The 24056-nt window shown below is 47.5% G+C and overlaps 1 protein-coding gene across 3 annotated transcripts in view; it reads right to left on the bottom strand.

The window, feature by feature from the left end:
• The window catches only part of CCBE1 (collagen and calcium binding EGF domains 1), a 226020-nt gene extending 221890 nt beyond the window's left edge, over positions 1–4130 (bottom strand). The window contains exons 1-2 of one of the 3 annotated variants that reach the window (XM_032311026.1): positions 3565–4130; positions 3107–3187 (exon numbers count right to left, since the gene is read on the bottom strand). In XM_032311026.1, the coding sequence (XP_032166917.1) occupies positions 3107–3187; positions 3565–3695 (212 nt within the window). In that variant the 5' untranslated portion in view covers positions 3696–4130. Of the gene's footprint in view, positions 1–2420; positions 2518–3106; positions 3188–3564 lie in introns of those variants that run through there. The other 2 variants (XM_032311025.1, XM_032311029.1) reach the window with 2 other exon arrangements.
• Between the last annotated feature and the right edge of the window lie 19926 nt (positions 4131–24056).

Below are 24056 nucleotides of genomic sequence, written 5' to 3'. Positions count from 1 at the left end.
CCCAATGCACATTAGGGTAGAGAGTCTCAGGCCCTGTGATTACGAAATCCCTCAAGGAAGGAAAGCTATACACATATGAACCAATACTGCATAGGACAGGAGATATGAAGTCAGTTACAGGCGACAGATCTCCAGGATAGCGGTCACTGAAAAACCACTGGTTATGGGGAGTGTTGGGAGTTTTCTATCAAACTGTCATGAATTTACAGCGAGCTGAATTTATCATCTTCCTTAGACCCCAGGATCCTGAAAGTTCTGCCATCTCTGTAGGCACCTCCGGGACGATGAAAGGGCCCTGGGCCCAGACTTTGAAGTCAGACAAACCTGGGTTTGAGTCCTGGCTCCCATGTGTATTAACTTTGTGACTCTGACCAAGTTTACTTAATCCTGGAGTTTTGGATATTCCCCTATAAAACTGAAATACAAACGCTCTGGGGATTAGAGATAATGTATGTGAAGAGGAGAGAAAAGAGCTGAGTTCAAAGTCCTCAGGCCGTCATTTCACACACAGAAGGCGAACCTGAAAAGGTGCTTGGGCGAAACCACAGGAAACAAGGGTATACAAAGGCCATGGTTTGGGGAGGGGGCGGCTGCTCCACAACAAAGATTCTGAACCCACCCAGCTTTCCTTCTCCGCATCATTTAGGTCTCCATAGATTTTTAGGAATAACAGATCAGATTAGCACTACCAGGAACATGATAGGAGTAAACGCATCCTCCGTGACTTTTTTTTTTTTTAAGTCCCATAAAATCATTTAACAAGGCCAGAAGGACTTCTGCAGTTCTCTCACTTGTGCTAAAAACTGTGCAAAGGGCCAGTGGTAAAATCGGGGCCATCTGTCAGCATTCCCTAAGAAGCACCTCAGTGACTGCACTTAAGCTTAATTAAGGGTCATCCAAGAGTTGAGAGGTCTGGTCTCCTGGAAGGCTGGTTCTTTTCGGTTTTGGTTGATGCAGGAGGATTAACAACATGTGCACCTGGAGAAGCCTCTGTGCCCCTCGAAGGACTTAAATGGGTTTGCGTGGTGACCAGATTGAGGACGGTGGTTTCTGTATTAAGTACTTGCATTAACACACAGGCTTCGGAAGGTTTGGGAACAGGCTCCTAGGATACTGCTGCTGGTTTCCAGATCCCACTTGGAGCAGCAAGGGTCTATAGGAGCCGGGACAATGAACTCACAAACCAAGCACAAGTCCCTCCCTTCTTGGCGTTCAAAAGCAAACAGGGGAAGCAACTCCCAACCAACTTGGTCTTTAGGAAATTACTGAGTCATGGGAATGGTATAAAACCAACAGAATATACATAGAACTCTGGATATCCACGAAGGAAAGCAACAAACCCATTTTCCCCAGCTGAAAATCCCCTCTCCCGTTCCACTCACTCCCCAAAACAAAGTTCCTTACTTTTCTGTGATATAAAATAGCCTTTTTGTTAGTTGTCATAAGCTGTCCTTTCGGATAGCTGTTCATGAGAACACTTACCAAGACACTGGTAGTGTCTCTTGTTGAGTCTCAGTGTAAAAAGAAAGACCAGTTTTTAAAACACCAGGGAAGAGGAGTAACAGTCAACCTAGAACACTCCTCAGGCACCAGTGGTTTCTGAAAATTGGACATGCATTCTGCAAGTGCCCCTGATTTATGCGCAGTCTGACCTTCAGGGACTGAACAAATGAGTAAACCATCTCAGAGACACTTTCCCTGTTAAGTTAGAGGCTTTGTGCTAGGATAATAGGAAAACAACATGTCCCAATACTGTGGTCATGCGGAGGACACACGGGACTAGCACCAGGCAAGCAATCCTGCGGCCAGCACCCTTGGCCATCCCACCGGCTAGAGGACCTTGCTTACCCAGTTAACCACTTCAAGCCTTTACCTACAAAATGAACACACTCTCCCCGCCCCGCCCCACCCCACCCCGGCCCCAGCACATTCCACGGGTGTTGAGCACCCGTGTCCTGGAAAAGACAACCCTTCCTAAGCCCGAGCCTCACTTTAACAATGGTGGTCATTCCATAGCCAACAAATTTTAAAACACAGTATGCAAGGTAACAGATTCCTGGTTTTCATACCACAAACTCACCAGCCCTGGAACCACCTCTATCTGAACCTTTGAGCATGGGAACTAACATTTCTGCGGCTCCAAAAGCATGGCGATGGATTCATCGGTTACAACATTATGAAGAGGAAAGCTTTTTTCCAAATTCTCTTCTGGGGATTGCTGTTACCTTGTACTACCCAATATTTATCCTGGCGCCCCAGAGCAGAGGACCCACAGAAACAGTCTGGCCGGAGTGTGTGATTCCCGGTATCTCGCACAGTACTTTCAAAAAGCAACTCCTGTTTATGGGTTTATGCCTCCCCTCCAGTAAAAGCACTATACCAGAATCCAAAAACTTTGGTGAAAACAAATCAACCCTTACCTCCAAAAGGCTGCAAGCAGGGAACAGTAATTCCTTTTGTTTCGAATGACAACCGCCTGGGAAGTATTTTCCAATCTAAATGGATTCCCTAGCCCTGGTCAGGGTAATTTAAATGAGCACCCAGGTGATCTGTGGAACGCACTTTCAGGGAGGACTCTCCTTGTGGCTCAACAAGCTTGACATTCCTCCTAGACAAGCCTCCCCGCCCCCAACCACGTCCACTGCCCCCAAACCACCTCCATCGTTTTGTCCCCAGTGACCCTCAAAGTGTTACAGTCTGTCCCGGCAGAAGGTCAAAAGGCAGTCAAGGACCAAGTATTTACTTGTCCACTTTGTTTTTGAAACAAAACACGAACGCCGTCATCCGTCTTTGCTACGGGGCACAGTTTACACCCACAATCCCATCCACTTTCATATGAACTTTGAGCCTCTTCCTCTCCATCGCGCAAAGCATTCCAGCAAGCGGCAAACAAGTCAGGGTCCTAGGGTGGAAACTCTAGGTGCACGCTTGGTTGCCCGGCATTGCTCTGGCCCCAAAACCACACCGAAAGGTTTGCACCGAAGAACTCCCCAAGCACGTCCCCGCGCGACCGCGGCCCTCGGTCACCAAGCGAGTCTCCAAAGCCCTCCCCTGCGGAGCCGCGTTCCCGGGTGCGTGGCGGACTCAGCAGAGCCGCGAGACTCACCTGAAACAGGTGGTGAGCTCACCCGAAGGCTTCAGACACGGGTATTTCGTCGTGGCGATCTTGTTTTCTGAGCAGATCTCTCTAGAAGACAGTGGGAGCCGCCACTTCGCTGGCTGTCCGCGGGAGAGCGCGGCGCAAGGCGCATGCCGGTGGCGGGAGCTGCGTCCCGGCGCGCCGAGCAGGCGCCGGTCCCCGCACGCGGACGCGGACTCGGGGACCGAGCGGGGGGGTCCACGGGCGCGAACCCAGCCGCGGGGTGGCCGTACCAGGGAGCTCTGACCCACTGACAAGGGAGCCCGGGCAGGGCGTGGAGTTTAATGCCGCCCAGGGTAGTGGAGCGCCCAGCCCGTGCCAGCGGAGTCAGGGCGCGCGGGAGCGCGCGGGTGCCCGCAGGGACCGGGGTCCCGCTCCCACCCCACGAGCCGGGCGCGCACCCAGCCGGGGCTGGCAGCGCTTACCTGTCGCCGTCCTCGGGCTCCTCTCGGTAGCTCCACGTGTGTCCCAGCGCCAGGAGCAGCAGCAGCGGACCCAGGCTCCTGCCCAGCTGCCTCCTCACCGCTCCTCCCCGACTCGGAGGCGGCGGCACCATCAGGGAAGCTCCCGGCTTCTTCCCGGCGCTGGAGCTCTCTCCCCGCCTGTGCTCGGCTCCTCCGCGGCCGCCGCCTTCCCTCTGCCCGGCAGGGGGCGCCGGAGGGCAGGGGCGTCTGCGCCACCTGCGCGAAGCGCTGGGCTGGAGGTGTCCGGGAGCCGGGGGTCGCGCCAGGAGTCGGAGTCGGGGGGTGGGGGGTGTGCGTGCAGATGCGGCGGAGGGACAGGGAGACGCGTCGCCCGCGGTGCTCGGCCGGCGCGGGAGTCGCGGGGTCTCAGCCGTCTCGCCCGGGATGTTCACTCGGGACCCACGGACTCGCCGGGCTCGGCTGCGGGCAGCGCCCTCCCCTGTCGCCTCCTCCTGGGCTGGGAGGGACCGGCGGGGCGCGCAGAGCCGGCGGCCGTGCGCATCTTGCCCCAGGCTAGTCCGACCCGGAGGAGGAGGAGCCGGCTCGCACCCCGGCGGGGGGGGGGGGGGGTCTTCCAGGGGTTAATAAGCGTCCTTCCTGGCGTCAGGTCCCTTCCGAAGGCCGGGGCAGGCCTCGGGTCGCCTTTCGCCCTCCGGCGCCTATGCCCTGCTTTCCCGCCGCCCGGGCTCCTCTCGGCGGGATTCGGGAGGAAGGAATCGGACGGACTCAACGCTTCTCCCCAGCGGCCCTTCCACGGCTGCGGCCGCACGGATCACAGGGCGGAGCGGCCTGGCTTCCTGAAAATCCTAGGAGAAAGTTCTCTGGTCGTTGCATTTGTTCGGAAAGTCTCTGTTTTCTTCCTCACTGGAGGAGGGGACAAGCCAGGGGCGCGCTTTCTTTCCTTCCTTTCTCTCCTCTTGTCCCCCAACCCCCGTAGGTGGGGATCTTACAGGCCCCTGCCCCCAGCGGCTTTCACGAGGTTTTCACGCCACGTGAGCCCCCGCGGGTGAGCGCTGGAAACTCCTCGAAGACCAGGTGACACGCCAAGGGGCCCTTGATCACCAGCCCAGCCCGCTGCTACTTAACAGCCCGCGTGTTCGCTGGGAGCCCGAAACCCCCTCCCCGGCGGGGGTGCGGTAAATCCGCTGCTTTGGTGACGACCCCACTGTAATGTGTTGCACCTTGCATCTTAACGCTCTGTTACGCATCAGCAGCTTCAGTGCCTGGTAAGGATGACCTCCTGACACAGGCGTGCCCCCAGGCAAGGGGTCGTGCCCAGAAGAAATCGGAAGAGCCTGAGGTGGTAACGCGTAACCTCTAACAAACGCGGGGTTCTGCAGCAGCCATGACGGGTCACAAGTTGCCGGTGTAAGCAGGTGCTTGGGCACAGAATATTCTAGTCAACTGAGAATTACCGTGCCTAAGAGCAGTGGCTGCCTGCTCCCTCTGTAGAATGCTTTTATATTTTCCAAAGGTTTTTCAGATTCATGATTTCATCTGATAAACTATCCCTTGAAACTAGGAATCCGATTTCTAGTTCAGTAAGGTGGGTTCTCCCCCCCCTAGGAATCTTACACAGACTCGCTATTAAAATATGGTGCTACTGGGGCGCCTTGGTGGCTCAGCTGGCTAAGCGATTGCCTTCGGCTCAGGTCATGATCCTGGGGTCCCAGGATCCTGTCCCCATTGGGGCTCCCTACTCAGCGGGGAGTCTGCTTCTCCCTCTGGGTCTCCCCCTCTGGTTCTCTCTCTCCCATTCTCTTTCAAATAAATAAATAAAATCTTTTTTAAAAAAATAAAATGTGGTGCTACACACAAAGAAGAGTTTCACGTGGTAATTCAGAAGACACTTTAGAAGCTTACAACACCTGAGAATGGGGATCATGGGGACAGGGAAAAAAAAAAACCCGCATTCAAATACAGGCTGTGTGGTTTACCAGCTATGTGACTTGGGGCCAGTTGTTTAACCTTTCTGAAACTTATTTTTCTCATCTGCAAAATGGGGAAACCTCCCTTATAAACGTTTCTGAGTATTAAGTGAGGTAGGTGCATACAAAATATTTTTCAGAAGGCCCTCCATGTATAAAGTGCTTAGTAGACATTATCATTATTTGTAATGTAATTATTGCACAGAATTTTCAGTTTTAACTTTCTAGCTTTCTGCTTCCTAGATAAATACAAGTTTATTTCACAGTAGTTGTCTGTGCTTTTAAAGAGATACCTATCTCTTTTACCTATCTAAACACATTGAAAAATAAAGGCATCCTAGAACTTATAAAAACTGTATCACTTTCGATTGGACCATAAACCTGTTTAGTCTCCGTCTTGCAGGGAAGACGCAGTCCTGCAAGAGGTTCTGTTTTTATTTTATTACCAATTACTCTATTTTGATATCTTGCTATCTTTTTTTTCTCGTTTTTACTTGTTTTGTTTTTCTGCTGTCATGTTGTGGACGTTAGTTCTGCAGGTAATAGAATGGTGAAGGGGATTCATTATCACTTTCATTAAATAGTTAATAAGCCCATATGGAGACACGCAGCTTGGCAGAGAGAATACACGTTGCAAAATGGTAAAAACAAAACCATGCCCGTTATGCACAGCTGTGTAGCAGATTGGGGACAAAGCCAACTTTGCCGCCACCTTATTTTCAGCCCAGGGCACTGAGCACACATGACAAAGAGGCCGCAGAGAAGGTGCCAGGGGTCAGGCAGAGAAGGTGCCGGGGCCACGCAATCAGTCCAGGTTTGTCTGGGGAGGAAATCCCCGGAGTGGGCGGTCAGAGCATTTCTGGAAGAGGTGTGCTGGAGCAGGGACTTAGAGGAAACCTTTGCCCCGGGGGCCTGGAATTTAAACTCTTTGGCAGCTACGACAGCCTGACGTTTAGTGTGAGGCTTGTGGTGGGGGCTGGGCGGGAGAACACAACCAAGCAGGAGATGTGATGACCTTGTGTGGATCCCAGCCCCCTGAAGAGTGAAACCCTCCTGCAAAAGACAGAACCTTCATTTGCTCAGGTTGCAGCCTGTATGGGAGATGTCACAAGGAGGCTGAGTGTGGTAGCGACCTCCAGGGTCATAGGTTTTCTTTCCTGGCACCCTCACTCTCTCCCCCACCAGGCACAAGCTCCCCATTCCCCGGCTTGCCCCCACCGATCTGCCCCATTCCCTCATTTTTAAACCAGTGAACGAGAGGAGAGGCCTCACCTACTGCCTCTTTCATAGGAGTGTGGCAAAGATTAATGATAGGAACCTAAGTGCTCCTCGGGGTGGTTCTGTACGATTATTTCTTTTCAGCATACCACTCTCTGTGATGTTTTCCATACAGACCTGTCAGCTTCCCTGAAACAAACCAGAGAGTGGATTGTTACACAATTGACCATGTCCTGGGGATGTGGGGCTGTGCCTAGGGCTTTAATGTGCACACTCAGCTCTAGGTTAGACTCCCTGGTGGACCGGGTATTGAGTGTAGGGGGCGGTGCGGAGGGAGACTGGCTGACCTGAGATCTAGAAGCCAGCATATAAGAGCAAATGAAAGGGAAAAAAGAAAAAAGAAAATGAAAGGGAAAAAAGGTTACAGAGAATAACCTTCTGAATGAGACCAATGGTCTGTTCCACTTATTTTTAAGGAACTCCAATAATGTATTTGGACAAAATCAACATAGAATTAGAAAAAAAGAGATCCATAAAAAAGATAAATTACTATAAGAAACAGAACACCACCGGCTGAGGGCACAATTCATTTCATTTTATTTGTTTGTTCAAATTTTTCCTCTTCATAAAAAAGGATTTGCGGCAGCAAAGACCTACTATTTTACCGGGTGTCTATCTCTCTATATTATATGCATTATGTATAGTATATATTCTATATAGAATAGAACAAGATTAGATAAAGCAATTCAGGCAAAGGAAAGTCGGGATAAATAATGAAAGGAAGCTGAAGTGAAGGTAGTAGGCACAATCATTACACAGGAAGTCCTCTGCTCTGTTCACAGCACATCACAAATCAGTCCTCGGACTGTCAGGTATCAATTCAAGTAATTCCATGATCAGTTACAAAATCAAGGTAGTTATAAAGGAAAAGCCTATAAGTTGCTTAAAAAAAATCACAGATATTTCCTGTTGGTCTTCCTGAAATATAACAACGTCATCTGTTAAGTAAAGGCCTTTTCATAGAAACAAGACTTAACAAGTGTGGGTAGAGTTTCTACTGAATTTGAGTGATATCCATACAATATAATATCCCTAAAATAAACAGGTTGCCCTGTTAACCTTTCCTTCAGTTTCAGTTTTCATTGCTATACAGCCAGGTTGGCTTAGAGAAACAGGGTTACACCTTGAAAAGTGTTCAAGTGTGCCGGTCTCCAAGCCTTTGTGAGGAAATGCCACAGGCAAGAAGACTCAAACATGTTAACACAGTAAAAGGATTTTAAAGTTCTAGTTTTGGGGTGTGTACGCTGTCTTTGCACTCAGTCTGCCTTTGTTTTAACTTGCACAAATTCTCAACCTATATGGAAGCTTTGGGTCTCTGGAGTTTTCACCCAGGACAGGAAGAAACATTTATGTCCATGACGGAATCTGAATTTTTGCCAAACTTTGAAAGAAAACCAGTTTTAAAATATTAGTTAGCCTATGTGTATATACGCAGCTAAAAGATAAATGTACAAACAATAAAGAGAGAGAGAGAACCTTCTTGTTACTTGGTTGAATGTCTCCAAAAAATCAAGAAAAATTGTTCATGTGATTTGGATGTTATATTCTTGAAAATTCACACACACACACACACACACACACACACATATTGAATCCCTATCTGGGGGAGTTGGCAATCTCTTTGACCTGTCAGAGCTGTAGGATCAAACCCCAGGTTTCTAGGAAAAGCTGCCATTCAACTTGGCAGCTCTTCCTGAGACAAATGGAAACCGTAGGACATGCAGCTGGGATGACGCCATGTCTTGGATCCCCACAAACATAAGCAAGGAAGGTTAAGGGGCCAACACTAGAGGCAGGACCACCGGCCCCCACTACATGATCTCTGGTCCAGAAAATGACATCATTAAAATTATCCCAGGACTGGGGCCCCTGGGTGCCTTAGTCGTTAAGTGTCTGCCTTCGGGTCCTGATGCCAGAGTCTTGGGATCGAGCCCCACATCGGGCTCCCTGCTCAGCGGGAAGCCTGCTTCTTCCTCTCCCACTCCCCCTGCTTGGGCTCCCTCCCTCTCTCTCTCTCTCTCTCTCTCTCTCTCTCTCTGTGTGTCAAATAAATAAATAAATAAATAAAATCTTTAAAAAATTTATCCCAGGACTTTAGAGTTGACTCCTTTGAGTGTCAACCACACCAACATGCAAACTTCTGTGCTTTATTTCTGTAGAGCTAAGTCTGTGTATATCCCCTTCCTCCATGCGGGTAAGAGTTCTTATTTAACACTTACGGAGAACTAGGAGATAGCTAGTAATACGGCATCGAACCAATCTGACAGGTAATAAGAATGTTGACCATAAAAAATTTCTAACCTGAGCCAAGATATCCTTTGGGATATCTTAGAGAAATAATGTGCTACCAGAGACCCAGTACTTACTATAATCCATAATTTAATTATATTTTCCCTCTGGATACCAAAGGGAAAAACATATTTACCTCCCTCTTTAAAAAATGGATAGAGATAGCCCTGGGAAATGGGAAGAAACTGGATGTAAAAATCAGATTTACCTAGATTTGAAATCCAGCTTACCACTTAAAACCTCAGTGACCCTAGGGCCGAGGACCCTGGACCCTTCTCAGGGCCCAGTTTATCCATAGTTAATACAGAAACCACAATCTCCAACCTGTAGGATTGTTGAAAAGAGTTAATGGGATATATAACGTACCTGTGGCGTCAGAGGCCATACAGGACAGCCAATATTGCTTTAATTGTTTTTCTTAAAAAATTCTGATGCAATTCTGGCAGGCCATCCACCCCGTCAGCTCTAATCTGCCTCCATGAGAGAGAGTTTGTGAAGTGGATGGCCAAGGTTAGAGACATTCTGTCACAGCAGACTAAGCAGCAGAATGGAGACTCGTGTCATGACCATCGTGCTTGACTTAGACGTTAGGCACTGACTCGGGCTCTGGGTAAGTCAAATCTGTTAGTGGTTGCTGGAAGTGAGAACGTCTACACTTGGAAAATCTCTGTGATTTGAGATTTGTGCCCGTCTGATGTGTATATATTTTAAATCAAATCATGGTTTCTTTTTTTTTTTTTTAATTTTTATTTATTTATTTGAAGGAGACAGTGGGGCAGGGGGAAAGGAGAGCAGACTCCGCCCTGAGCAGGAGTGGGAGGTGGGCTCATTGTCAGGACCCTGAGATCATGACAGGAGCCTAAACCAAGAGTTGGTCGCCTAACCAACGAAGCCACCCAGTTGTGCCCAATCAAATCGTGGTTTAAAAGTGTTCAAGGAGTTGGCTAGCTAAGACCCAGCTGTTGTCGATTCTAGAGTGGCACGAATGTTCTCTATAAATCTATCTATTGGAGAGATCGTGTTAATTTCCTATGAGCTTTTTCTCATTGGGTCAGGCCTAGAAATTTTGCAACAGTGTGACGGGTCCCTGCCTAATAATGCCACAGACTTTCACTAAGTAGGGCAGTTATGTTTAAAGCAAAGGTGGAGGGGTGCCTGGGTGGCTCAGTCGTTGAGTCTCTGCCTTCAGCTGAGGTTCTGATCCCCAGGTTCTGGGATGGAGCCACCCATTGGGCTCCTTGCTCAGCGGGAAGCCTGCTTCTCCCTCTCCCACTCCCACTGCTTGTGTTCCCTCTCTTGCTGTCTCTCTCTGTGTCAATTAAATAGATAAATAAACTCTTCTAAAATAAATAAATAAAAATAAAGCAAGCAAACGTGACACTACATTGTGTAGGAAAATGTTGGAGTTCAGTTTAAAGGTTGTTAGATTCTTGTAGAAGGTGCCATGTATTTCTTAACCACAACGGAACCATTCGTCCTATGATACTAAGAAAGCCACATTCCTGCAAGCTTTTAATGGATGCTGATTGTCCAAGAATTTGGCACCAAGAATAACAACAGGCGCACATGTGGACATTTTCAACATACTTTACAAGTATTATCTCATTTAATCCTTATTATAATCCCCTGTCACTGACTCTGTTATTACCTGCATTTTACAGATGAGGACGCTGAAGTAGAGATTTTCATGAGTTTGCCTAAGGTACAGAGTTAGGAGTAATGAGCTGGATTTGAATTGGGGTCCCAGGGCGCAAGCTTTCAACACTTATGTGAAATTGCCCTTCGGAGAGGTGAGCATCTGGGAAGTTTGCTCCTAAGAGACAGAGCACCTCCAGGATGTTTGCCCAGGGATAGGAGAACCTGGCAGAGCCTAAGGTCTACCACCCTAACCTGTGACCCTGAGAATCCATCATGGTTCATGCTGAGACACGACCCTTCCTCTGCAGCTCTGTCCCAACCAGCTGGCCCCCTGTGTTCTCCACCTGTGAGTATGAGCTGACCTCTCTCCACAGCAGAGCTGGGCTGCATGCACTGGCCCTGTCGTCGTGGAGCCACACAGTCTGCTAGTTTATGTGGAATGCTGGCATGAGAAGAATGAGCTCAGGTTTCCAAATTCTTGGCACTCTGGCACTCTTGCAAACCATCCTTCCAGTTCTGTCCTTGGCCCCGAGACAGCTCTTTATCAGACCTAGAACACTTACGGAACTCGGAGATTATGAAAAGACTGGGGGGGGGGGGGGTGCGGAGCATTCTCGCAGCCCTCACAAAGAAATATCTAGGCAAAATGTTTTTAAAATTTCAGAGCCCGGCATCATATCACGGCATCTCCTTTCAAACCGAAACTGATTTCTTTGAGACCCAGAGAGAACAGAGGACCATAAGCAGTTGTACATTTCACTGGGGAAAGGCGGGAAAGCTGGTGGAGTTTGGGACCTCTCCCCTCCTTCCCCTACTTCCCTTCCCTGCCCCACTCCTCCCCACTGCCCCCTTGCCATTCTGTCCCCACACCCAGCACTCCGAGGTTGCTGGCTTCTCTGGATGTTTAAGAGCAGCATGGGTTTGCATTCTTTAGTCCTAATCTCTACCAACAATGCAGAATCCCCAAGGAATGCCAGATAAAATAAGCTGCCTCGGTTTAGGTTCACTTAATTGACTTGCATCACTTTTTGTTGGGGTGAAGGGGGGGGGTGGCTCAGGGCCATTGTTTGCCTTCTTTCTGCTTGATCAGTGATGTTTAGACCTGAGTGTATCTTCTAGTATTGTTTGTTTGGTTTGATCACTGAGGAGCGTCCTGGTAATTCATCAGAAAGGGAGGTGGGACCTTGCGGATCTTTCTGCCATTCCAGCATTTATCTGTCGTGTAATTACAATGAGCCGGAAAGTTGCGTGATTGCGATTTGACGTGTCTTTGGCTCTTACCTCTTCACGTCCTGATGAAGACGAATGGGGTCTGACCCCTTGTGTTGGTAACCTGCCATTAAACCCCCCAAGTGACCCACTTTGAAGTTGATCCTCTCTCAGGCGGAGTCCTTCCTTCTTGGCCAGTCATCCCTGCTTTGCTTTGGGGGCTTTCTCTCTTGTTCCTGCTTTTTGCTTGCTTTCTTGTGCATTCTCTTCCATCCATCATTTTGCCTTGACGCCTCCTTTCTTTAGATTCTGCCCCTTTACGCACCAACTTTCCCTTCCCAGCCTGGGACTTCATTGTCTCGTCTCTCTTCTCTTCCTTCTACTGTTCCTTTTCCTTCCAAGGACAGCCTTCCCCCAGTGCCCCAGGTGCATAATATATTCCTTGCTCAAACGCATTTCCTCCTTGAAATCCTTGGTTCTCAACCAGGAGGGATTCAGAATGCAGAAATGCAGCGATATCTGGGGAGACTTTTTTTTTTTTTTAAAAGATTTTATTTATTTATTTGACGGACAGAAGTCACAAGTGGGCAAAGAGGCGGGGGTGGGGGGGCAAGCAGGCTCCCTGCTGAGCAGAGAGCCTGATGCAGGGCTCCATCGCAGGACCCTGAGATCATGACCTGAGCCGAAGGCAGAGGCTTAACCCACTGAGCCACCCAGGTGCCCCTAGAGAGATGTTTGATTGTCACGGTGGGGAGGATGCTGCTGGCATCCTGTGGGTCAAGGCCAGAACATCGCTTACCCTCCTGCAATGTACAGGTCGGCCCCCGCCCCCCACCCCGCACCACTGCACACAACACAAAACTGTCTGGCTCAAGACGTAAATAGTGTCAAGGTTGAGAAATCCTGGCCTGTGGACATTTACCCATCTCTGTCTCTTTTATCTTTTATCTCCTGTTTCCAAATCCCAGTTGCTTAATCCCTCCCGTCCCCAAGCCCGTCTCCCATCTTCTTGCTAGCCTTTCTCCAAGCCCTGGCATTCTTCTCCTTGGCTGGATCTCCTTTATACCTTTTAAACTCAGTCCGATCCTATCTCTTAGACTCTGTCTCCCTCCTCTTGCCTCCGTGTTCCCATCTTAGTTCAGCGCTTCCCTTATCTCTCGGCTGTCCTACAGTGGCTGGAGGATCTGGGAAAAATATTTGTCTTGGAATTCTGTTTATTCTCCAAGTTTTCACAAATCCCATACAGCCCTTAAGCTTCTGATTAAGACCCTTCTTCTGGTTAAGACCCTCAAGCTTCTCTTGAGCACATCACACGTGCCTGCGGGTGCAGTCCGCCTCCTTCTGCACACCTGCTGCTGGCCACAGAGGCTCTTCTGTCCTTTCTCCAGTACACCAACGCTTCCTCGCTGCTTGCACTGGTGCGGCACTTCAAGAGGGAACAAACACCTTCCTCTACCTTCATTCGTTTAAAAAAAAAAAAAAATCAAATGAGTATTTACTGTATGGCAGGCAATGCTGGGTATGTTAGGGAATAAGGTAAGAGAACGGCAGTCTCCAGGGAGCTCCGGCCCTTATGGGGCGAGAAGCAAGATAATTAAAGACACCCAAACCAGCTGTGGCTTGCCGAGAACAGTCTGCTGCAGCAAGCAAGGGGCTATCAGAGCAGGGAGGAGAAAACACCTGCGTTGGTTTCCTATGGCGGTTATAAGTTACCACAATTCAGTGGCTCGAAACAACATTTATTATCTTGTGGTTCTAGAAGCCAAGAGTCCAAAATCGGTCTCGTGATGTCCTAACATCAAGGTGCCAGGCAGGATTCATTCCTTCTGCAGGATTTGGGAGCAGGTTTCGGTAGGTGAGGGAAGGGAGGAACCAGAGAGCTTATGCCTTTTTCTTTGAAGACTAGCATAGGGCCGTTTGCAGGCGAGGAGATGGAGTGAATGCGTGCATGAAGAAATGGTAGCAGCCCTTTGTGGGGAGCATCCAGCAAAGCAAGGAGGGAGGCATCAGGGGCCACCCATCACCAGTTTCCTTTCAACTGACCTCAGAGCGAAGGCTCCTCTCTCACAGGTGAATGGATTGAGAAGTACAGGCGTCAGGTGGACACCCGTGTGGCTTGGTGGCACGGCTGCAAGAACCCAGGCATGCTGGGATGTCTCGGTGGCTCAGTCTGTTGAGCATCAGCCTATGGCTTTGGTTGTGATCCCAGGGTCCTGGGATCCCAGGCTCCTTGCTCAGTGGGGAGCATGCTTCTCCCTTGGCCGGCTGCTCCCCCTGCTTGTGCTCTCTCTCTCTGACAAAGAAAGAAAGAGAGAGAGGAAGGAAGGAAGGACGGAAGAAAGAAAGAATGCAGGCATGCTACATTGCTTTCTCTCCTCCAGTACCACCACTAAAGCCCAGCATTCGGATAAAGACCATTGTAACTGAGATTCTCACATGGGAGCCCACAGCACAAAACACCTGTGGCTCTATAAGGAGCCCCTCTACCACTTGTGACAGCCCCGTGGCTCTGGGTTTCTACTTCTCCCTCCTTGCAAAACCACTATTGATGTTTAACCGTCTCAAAGAAAGGGGTCAGAAGGCACATGGTTTAAAGTACCTATACTTAACAATCCCCCTTTTTAAAGAGTTTACTTATTTATTTGACAGAGATCATAAGTAGGCAGAGAGGCAGGCAGAGAGCGAGGGGGAAGCAGGTTTCCTGCTGAGCAGAGAGCCCGATACAGGGCTTGATCCCAGGACCCCGAGACCATGACCTCAGCCAAAGGCAGAGGCCTTAACCCACTGAACCACCCAGGCACCTCTTAACAGCCCCTTTTAACAAAAAATATTTTCTTTCTCTTAAGGCCAAACCCCTTCCCCCCACTGTGAGCGATTCATGAATGAAAGCAGATTGAGTCCTGTGGTTACCAGAGGAAACTCTACCCTTCGGGACGCATCTAGCCTCGTCTCTGGAAATCAAGTTATTTTTGAAAAGTGTGCAAGCTGCTCCAGCGCATTGATAGGATGCCTTACAACATTATGAAACTTGTAGCCAACAGTGACGCTTTTGAGGCTGGCTCTATTTTTCTTCTGGCCCGAAGTCCCTGAAATATAAGGTCAAGGTTAAGAAAACTTAGAGCAGTAGTTTGAGGGATTGAAGGAAACAGGAAAATTTAGCATACGCCTTCAAAATGCTGTCGTTCCTGTGGGGGGACTTCGGTACAGAAAACTTGGTGTTAAGGAAGAGATTTTCTTCCCCCTGAGATCAAATGGATCACAATACATTCGAAGCCCTTTTGCCGAAGCATTATCACCTTCTATTTTCCCACGAGAAGTGCCTTTTCCCTGTGGCTCTGTGGGTGTCCCCGAGAGGGCCGTAATCCTGTTTGTGATACCACTATTGCCAGGCTCGGGTGCTGGTGCCAGACCAGGGATTACAGGCACATTCTTCGGTGCTCTGTGAAATTAATGTGGTCTCGGGGAGAACACGGGCCTCCCAGTATCCCTATCAAGGTTGATCTTGGGTCCTATTGTGTCTCAACAATTCTGCCCATCCTTTATCAACTGCCACTATATCCCAAGCACCGTTCTAAGTGATTACTGATGTGATTTCATCCAGTCCTTACAGCAAGCCTGCCATGTAAACCTGATACCCATTTTATAGATAAGGAAAACTGAGGCCAGGAAAGGTCAATCACTCATTGAGGACTACCGGGCTAATAAGCAGTGGGGCCTGAAATCAGACACAGGTTGTCTGGTCTGGGAACACGCATGCTTAGCCACAACCCTCTCTGGCTCTGGCTCTAGACAGAAAGGGAATTTTGCATAAGAAGTCGCTGTCCATGTCCCTATCCCCACAGAAACCTCATCTGGTCTGTCACCATTGTTTCCCTTGGATCCCATCTCCACAGAGCCCTCGGAGACCCCTAGTGGCCTGAGTACCAGACCAGAGAGCTTGGCCTTTGCCGGAAGATGAGGTCGGGAGTTTCCTTAAGGACAGATGAAGTGAATCCAAAGTTCATCCCACGCCATGGCCTGTGGTGAGTGCTTGTCATCCACGATTGGCTGGCCAAATTGGGTGCTTTATGGTATCGAGGTTCTAAGCAGTCCCTGGGTGAGCTAGACAGCTCTGCTGAGCTCCGTGGCCACAAGCTATGGGCCTAATTCCAGGCAGCCACCCTGCAAAGTCATAAAGAGGGACTTCGGTGAGCAGATGGCAGTGGAGGACTGCAAATTTTATCACAATCAGAAAAACTTCAGGCATGTGTGGGGGTGAAGCGTGTATGTGCGGATGAAAGGAAGACGTGTTGCTCCCTCATTTACGAGAAAACATGCAGAGCCATGGGGATTTATCTAGAGGCTGGAGCCCAAGTTGAAGATTTAAGACAAGGAAACGTATACATTTTTGAATATTTTATTTAGGTCTTATGCATAATACGCTCTTAATAAATGCTTGCTGAATCAGAAGGAAAAAGGCTTGGGACGCCCAGGTGGTTCTGTCGGTTAAGTGTCTGCCTTCAGGTCATGATCCCAGGGTCTTGGGATCAAGTCCCACATTGGGCTCCTTGCTCAGCAGGGAGCCTGCTTCTCACTCTGCCTGCTGCTCCCCTGCTTCTGCTCTCTCTCTGACAAATAAATAATTTTTTAAAAAACGGTTTATTTAGCACATCACAGCATTCTCCATATACAACATGCACGTCTCCTATCTGTTAAATGATTCCACTATGGTTGAAGAAGGGATCCAATCATGCTCATTTCATGTCAGTTACACACCATTTGCAAAGTTTTATCATCATCACCATTGTCACCATCACCATCATCATCATCATCATCCTAGTAGTGAAGAAGACCAGGTGTTCTGAGTATGAACACCGAGAGCTGGTATCCAGCGTCCAGACTGGCCTGTCTCACTGGGACCACATCCATTTAGCCCTCAGCTGGGCCGGAGGCTAGAAGATAGGTTGGCTGCCTTGCTCAGCCCCCTGTTATTTGATTTTTCTGGTTCTATTCTATCATCCTAGCTTCTGGGGGTTTCCAGCTCTAGCTGACTTTCCTGAGGAAAAAAACACAAGTAGCAGAGGAATGACTGGGTGTGTAGGGGACCCTATGACAAAGGACTTAACAGAACCCCAGAGATAAAGCAGGTGGTAAGCTAGACGAAAAGCAGACGCCCACCCCAGCAGGAGCCAGACGGGCTCCCTGGGTGGACAGAGGGCAGAAGTAGAGGCATCTGGACAGCAAGGCTCTGTCTGCAGCACTTAAGGATGAGACCCAGGACTGGAGTGCCATTCCCCTATTCCTGAATCTGGGTCAACGCTTCCGACTCATCAGTTATTATTACTCATGTAATTAACAGACAGCGGTGGGTTTCCGAGACCCTCTAGACGCCAGTTCTTCTGGAAGCTCCTCACTGCTTAGCCACCCCACCAGACCCAAACCGTCTGGCCAAGGGAGAGGAAATAGAATTAAAATTCCATCCGAAGCTTTCCCTCCTGGCACAGTTCAGCTGGGAGGCAGAGGAGGAGAGGTTGGAAGTTGTGGTTTAATGAGGTGTTGTGATTGTTGGAGGTGGCTGGGTCCCTGCAGGGAGGTTGCTGTAATCACGGTGAGGTCTGCCAGAGGCAACGGTGAGCAGACGGCCGGAGGACCGGGCGGGCAAGGAGGCATCTGTGTGCCCCGCGCTGAGTACGCGCCCCCCACGGGCATCACCACCTCGTTGGGAGACCACGGCCTCACTCTTAGGGACCAGAGGAATGTAAATGTTTTATGACGATCAGAAGGGAATAGTGCCTTCCCGCCTTCTCCAAGGCTAACAAACCACCGAGCCTGAAGGGAAACAGCTTTGTCATCTCCCCACCCCCCACGCCCGGTTGAGATGTTAGGGAAAAGCCTTGTGCAACAACTTGGCAGTGATGGAGTGAGTAAGCGCTCTTCCTCCTCTCTCGCATTCCCCATCAAGGACTGCTCTCCAGACGGTTTCTAACACCTCATATAATTCAATCATGAGTGCCAGCTGTTTGGGTTTTTTGTTTGCATTTATTTCACTTCAGGGGCAAGTGTTTCTGGAGAGAAACAATGTATTTTAGAAACAAATCCGAGTTTTTTGTTTGCATTTATTTCACTTCGGGGGCAAGTGTTTCTGGAGAGAAACGATGTATTTTAGAAACAAATCCGGGAAGCGGCCATCCTCGCCGCCGCTCATGGTCGCAGACCCACCTCCCAGCGCTCGGACCCGAAAGCATGGGTTTCGGAGCACAGGCCCAGCTGGCCAAGGTTGCCGCCACTTACTCATCTTCCTCTTCCCGGAATAGGCTCATGGTGGGGGGGGGGGGGGCGGTGTTAGTTATAATCTCGCATCGTCCTCCTCCTCCTCCTCCTCCCGACCACGTCCAGGGGTTGCCTTTCACACGAAGGGTAAGTGCTCCCGTGACTTGGGAGGAAAGTGAAGGCTGTCCTGCCACTCCCCACACCTCCACCCCACATCTAATTGGCCAGAGTCTCGGCCTCCTGAGGAAGGATGCCCCCCCCCCCCCACACACACACACTTGTCCAAGCCTCTGCTTCCGTGCACGCCTGACCTGCAGCGGGAGCATCGGGGCAAGCTGTGGTGAGGCAACGTCCAGGCTGGGGACTGATCCCACGCTCTCGTGACATCCTTGTTCCTTGATGACTCACACCATTGGCCCACCTGGAATCAGCGATGGATTCTGGAATGAACACTGGCTTGAAACAGCTAGAGAATGACTTCAAGGAGCCGCCTGGCTGGCTCAGTCCCTTGAGCATCTGACTCTTGGCTTCAGCTCAGGTCATTTGATCTCATGGGGGGGTGGGATACAGCCCCGAGTGGGCTCTGGGCTCAGCGGAAAATCTGCTGGAGATCATGTCCCTCTCCCTCCCCTCTGCTCTTCCCCCTTCTTGCACACTCTCTCTCTAAAATAAATAAATAAATTCTTTTTAAGAAAGAGACAGCCTAGAGATGCTACTGAGAGGAATGGGAACAAAGCAGCCTTAGGACACAGCCAGGCGTTGGCATTACCCCATGGATTCAAGACCACGCTGAGCCTTAGTAGCTGGGGGCCACGGCCAAGTTCCTTGAGCCTTCTAGTCCTCAGTTTCCTCATCTTTAAAATGGGGGTGATGACAATCCTCACTACTTAAGGTCACTGTGAGGTTAGATAACTCATGGAATGTCGCACAGGACATAGTACTGGACACTTAAAATGTGCTGGGTATGGGCGCCTGGGTGGCTCCGTGGGTTAAAGCCTCTGCCTTCAGCTCGGGTCATGATCTCAGGGTCCTGGGATCGAGCCCCGCATCGGGCTCTCTGCTCAGCAGGAAGCCTGCTTCCTCCTCTCTCTCTCTGCCTGCCTCTCTGCCTACTTGTGATCTCTGTCAAATAAATAAATAAAATCTTTAAAAAAAAAAATGTGCTGGGTAAACATAGCATATACGTGTATCTGTGAGTGTGCACTTAGTGACCAAGAAATCACAAAGCATCCTAATTCTATCCAACACCTAGGAACGTTAGAAAGTCCTTTAGTTATTGCTGTGTCTCATGTCTTCCTCCTATAAAGCATCGTGCCACCTCAAGGACAGGGCTATTTAAAGGACATTTACATAGTGCTGCATTCTATTGAGAGGCCCATTATCAACACAAAGTCATTCTGTTATCTTTCATTGGTTCTAATGGAAAGAAAAATCATCTTAACCTTGGTTGAGGATCTTCGTGGAACTTGTTCTAGGAGTATTTTATAAATCATTCCCCTAAGAGTTTGTTTTATATACTACGAATTCTGCACAGTTGGTTAAATAAAGCCCAGTGAGCTTTGGGGTTTTCGAGAGAGCTTTCTGAAAGATCCTTGTGGCTAATAATTACTTAGCCAGAATGACAAGGAGAGAAAATATGAGGAAACCCACATCGCAATGCTCTCTTTGGTGATTCAAGATATGGCCAGTTGGCTGGCAGTTGGAACATACTGGGGCAGATTTTTCTAATTAAGCCTCATTCTGAGAAATATCTTTTTTTCCTTTGACTCATCTGCAACCAAAATGGACTCAATTAACCAAATCACAGATTATATGAGGGGGTAGGAAATTTGCCCTTTCCAAGCCGTATCGTCCTATATCGCACACTACTGTTATACTGGGTCACGTCACTCATGTCGAAATTCAGAGAAATCTGGGAAATTCACAGAAAACCTAGTTAACACAGGAGGCTCCCTTACTAATGTTGTGACCATTACACATGAGATGTTAGGCACTCACTGCTCACATGCGACTCTGGATGTTTGGGATTTAAGCAGAATAACGTGTTGGTAAGTGACCAAAAGGGAACTTTTCATTATTCTATTAATTGAAGTCATTCCACGATTGCAGAAACATGTTTGTTATTATTTACTCACTGTTTCCAGTTTAGCCAAAGGGACAAATACTCATCTGGGGTATTTCAGTGACTCAGGGCTTTAACTTTCCGTTTCCTGGTGTTATGGATTTAACCGCATCCTTTAAAAAGACACGTCGAAGTCTTAAACCCAGTACCTCAGTATGTGACCCAATTTGGAAATAAGATCATTGCAGATGTAATTAGTTAAGAGGAAGTCATACTGGGGCAGGATGGCCCTTCATTAGTATGACTGATGTCCTTAAAAAGAGGAGAAAAGGCATACAAGGAAGGATGGCTATATGACAGGTGGCAGAGGCAGAAATCGTGACAAGGCAGCTATAAGCCAAAGAAACCAAGGATTGTTGGAAAACACCAGAAACTAGAGGAGGTGAGAAGAATTCTCCCCTACAGGTTTCAGAGGGAACATGGCCCTGCCAACACCTTGATTTTGAATGTTAGTCCCCCCTAAACTCTAAGATAATAAATTTCTGTCATTTAAAGCCATGTAATTTGTGGTACTTTGTGACAGTAGTGTTAGAAATCCAATAGTCCCGGTTTGTACATTTCTTTATACTCTGTTGGATATCAATTTGTAGTATAGAATGGGATAGTTAGGTTCAACACTCCGAACTTAATTCTTCAACCATTCAGATCTGCTAACACGTCAAGCCTCATCGATACATCAGTATCAATACGTCAGTATCCCCTCAGTGGTCAACCAGAAGGCTACACACGGCTCCTTAGAATGCTACACACGGCCCCAAAAGTCCTTACGATGAAAGGTCATCGACATTGTAAATTGTCAAAATTCTATGATTTAAAGATTTAATATGTTTGTCTAGAAGAAAATCACTAGAAAGTGTCACCAGCAAAGCATATGTTACTCTTAGTTCCAAGATAATAAATAAACCAGATATGAACTTTTAAAGAAATTTTGTGACTTTTGCTGGCACTGGTGAATTTTGGCTCCTGTCCTAGTTAGCCTCACTGGAAATAGTTGAATTGTTTTAATCACAATGCCTACTAAAAAAAAAAAAGTTATAAAGTTGTATAAAACAGATTTTGATCAGTCTCTGAGATATACTCCCTTTGTCTTTAGTTGTTTTTCAATGATGTGCCTTATACATTGTGTGGAGGGGCACCTGGCTAGCTCAGTCAGGAGAGCATGCAACTCTTGATCTTGGGGTTGTAAGTTCGAGCCCCAAGTGTGGAGGTTACCTAGAAAGTACAATCTTAAAAAAATAAAAATAAAAATAAATTGTGTAGAAACTTGACTTGAGAACATTGACATATGACGATAAGGATAGTTTAAGAAAGTGATTGGGTGGAGAAATATCTACCTGCTGACGTATTTGCTACCAAGTTTTATTTGCAAAGCATATTTAATGACATAGGAAATGCTTAATATATATTTTGGTGAGAAAAATTAGGATGAGAAATTCAAATATAGTTTGTTAGTGATTAAACAAAACAAAATCTGTGCATAGAAAAACATTAAGAGTGACAACTATTGTGTAGTGGGATTTCAAATTTTATGCTTCTTACTGTCCTCCAAATTCTTAACACGGGCAAAAATGACTTCTCTAATCCCAAAGCAATTTAATGTTAAAAAGTAATTATACCAAAACATTAACACTCATTTTCTGTGTATTATAATATTGTTGATGATTTTTTTCATTCCAAAATAAGTTTTTTTTTTTCAATTTTACAATTAAAGAAAATTAAACTTTAAAAAAAATTATGTTTCTGGATGATCTAGCCATATGGGTGTGTGTAAGATATTAAAGCTGCTTTAAAATGACCCATGAAGGTATTGTTAAGGTGCTCAGTCCGTTAAGCATCTGCCTTTGGCTCAGCTCATGGTCCCAGCGTCCTGGGATTGAGCCCCATTTTGGGGTCCCTGATTGGCAGGGAGCCTACTTCTCCCTCTCCCTCTGCAGCTCCCCTTGGTTTTGCTCTCTCTCTCTCTCTCTCTCACTGTCAGATAAGTAAATAAAATCCTTTTTAAAAAATAATAAAATAATAAAAAATCTTTAAAAAAGAAAAAATAAAAAATGACCCACAAAGCTTTTGAGATGATGTCATGAGGCTCTACCATACACATGTTGCAGATAGTGTAAGGGTTCTCAACTCCTCTTATTCCCATAGTCATGTGACTTGGCAGTTCCTTCCCCTGGTAGCAGAGAACATTCCTCTACCCCACTGATGCCAGGCTAGGTCTTAAGATTTGCTTTGGTTAGGGTTAGGGTTAGGGTTAGGGGACAGTGTGCTTGTTTTTAGTTCAAGTCTTGAGATACATCACATTTCTGCTTCCTAATTGACCTATCTGCCATCACCATGAGAGGATCCACCATCTCCTTGTATTGCTCCTTTAGCCTGGGTAAAAGAACACACATGGGGCAAGTGCAAGTCCAACCCACAATGAAGAGTGAAGCCCAGCAAGCCAAAATTACTCAGCTGAGCCCAACCTAGACCAGCCAACCTATAGACCTAAGTGCACAAAGTAAATGTCTATTAATGAAGGCTATTGAGTTTGGGGATGGTCTGTTACACAGCAAAGACTAACTCATAAAATCTCACTGACAAAGATACAATATTGACTTAGATGAGTCAGGGCCCAGTATGGGGACTGACAAAGTATATCAACTCTTTATGATAAAAGGTCCTTACGCTATAGCTTAAAAAATATAAGTGACCCTGCATCTTGCTGTAATGGGGTTTTGTGGATTTGTATGTGAGTTTCCAATGTGTGTCTATGATAAAATTATTGAATTGTATGACATACCACTGCGTTCATATTTAGTTGTCTTTTCTAGCTTTCAGTTAAATCTATGAAATACACATTTTTCACTTTGTCATATTCTGGTTCCCTTTGAAGAATGGTATTTTGAGTTACAATTCTCAATGTTCATTTAGCAGGTTACTCAAAGAATTCTAAGAATATTAACCACAGTGCATGAATATTTAGTGTGCGGACTGGAATTATTCCTCTTTTTTAGAGCAAGTTTTTCCAATCTTGCCAGCATCGGCATTTTGAGACACAGAATTCTTCATTGTGGAGAACTGTTCCGTGCCTTGTAAGATGTTCAGCAGCATTCCAGCTGTTTACCTGCTAAATGACGGTAGCACACACCGCTATCCCCAGTTGTGAAGTCAAAAACGTCGCCAAACTTCCCAGAAGGGTACCCTGGGCTTTGGTTTGGTAAGTCAAATTCACAATGATAACTATCACTGGCCACTTTTTAAGGTCTAGGTTTGTAGTAATTCAGACTGTAATAAAAGAATCCAAATTCTAGAGCTTCTTGATTCTTGTGGTCATCATAAATATACTGTTACTGCAATGGGAAAGCCCAAATATGTGTGAATGGCCTGACAGGTATATTGTTCTGAACCTATCTACACCTAGTCTGCAGTCGGGCTCTCACCTCCCCCACCGCACACATAACGGGCAGCTTGAGGGGGCCATCCATACTCTGGGTATCGTTCTTAGGGTACAGAATCACGACCAGCTTAACACTTCATAAAAATGAACGGGGAATAGCAAAATTCTAACTATAAATGAGGAACTTCAAATACCACCTTACTCAAAGATTCCATTTCTATCAGACAAAGGATGAAGCAAAATTTAATTTCCTGACAGTTTATACGCTTCTGCAGGAATGTGGGCAAGCGCCAGTTAAGTGCGAAACCTAACTGTGGGACATGTGGTTAAAATTAACATCAAAACTGAGCTCATCATAGCCATG

This window comes from Mustela erminea, chromosome 13, assembly GCF_009829155.1.
Source record: "Mustela erminea isolate mMusErm1 chromosome 13, mMusErm1.Pri, whole genome shotgun sequence".
NCBI classification, from domain to species: domain Eukaryota; kingdom Metazoa; phylum Chordata; class Mammalia; order Carnivora; family Mustelidae; genus Mustela; species Mustela erminea.
Note: the sequence above shows the minus strand (reverse complement) of the source record. Positions and strands in the feature narration are given on the sequence as shown.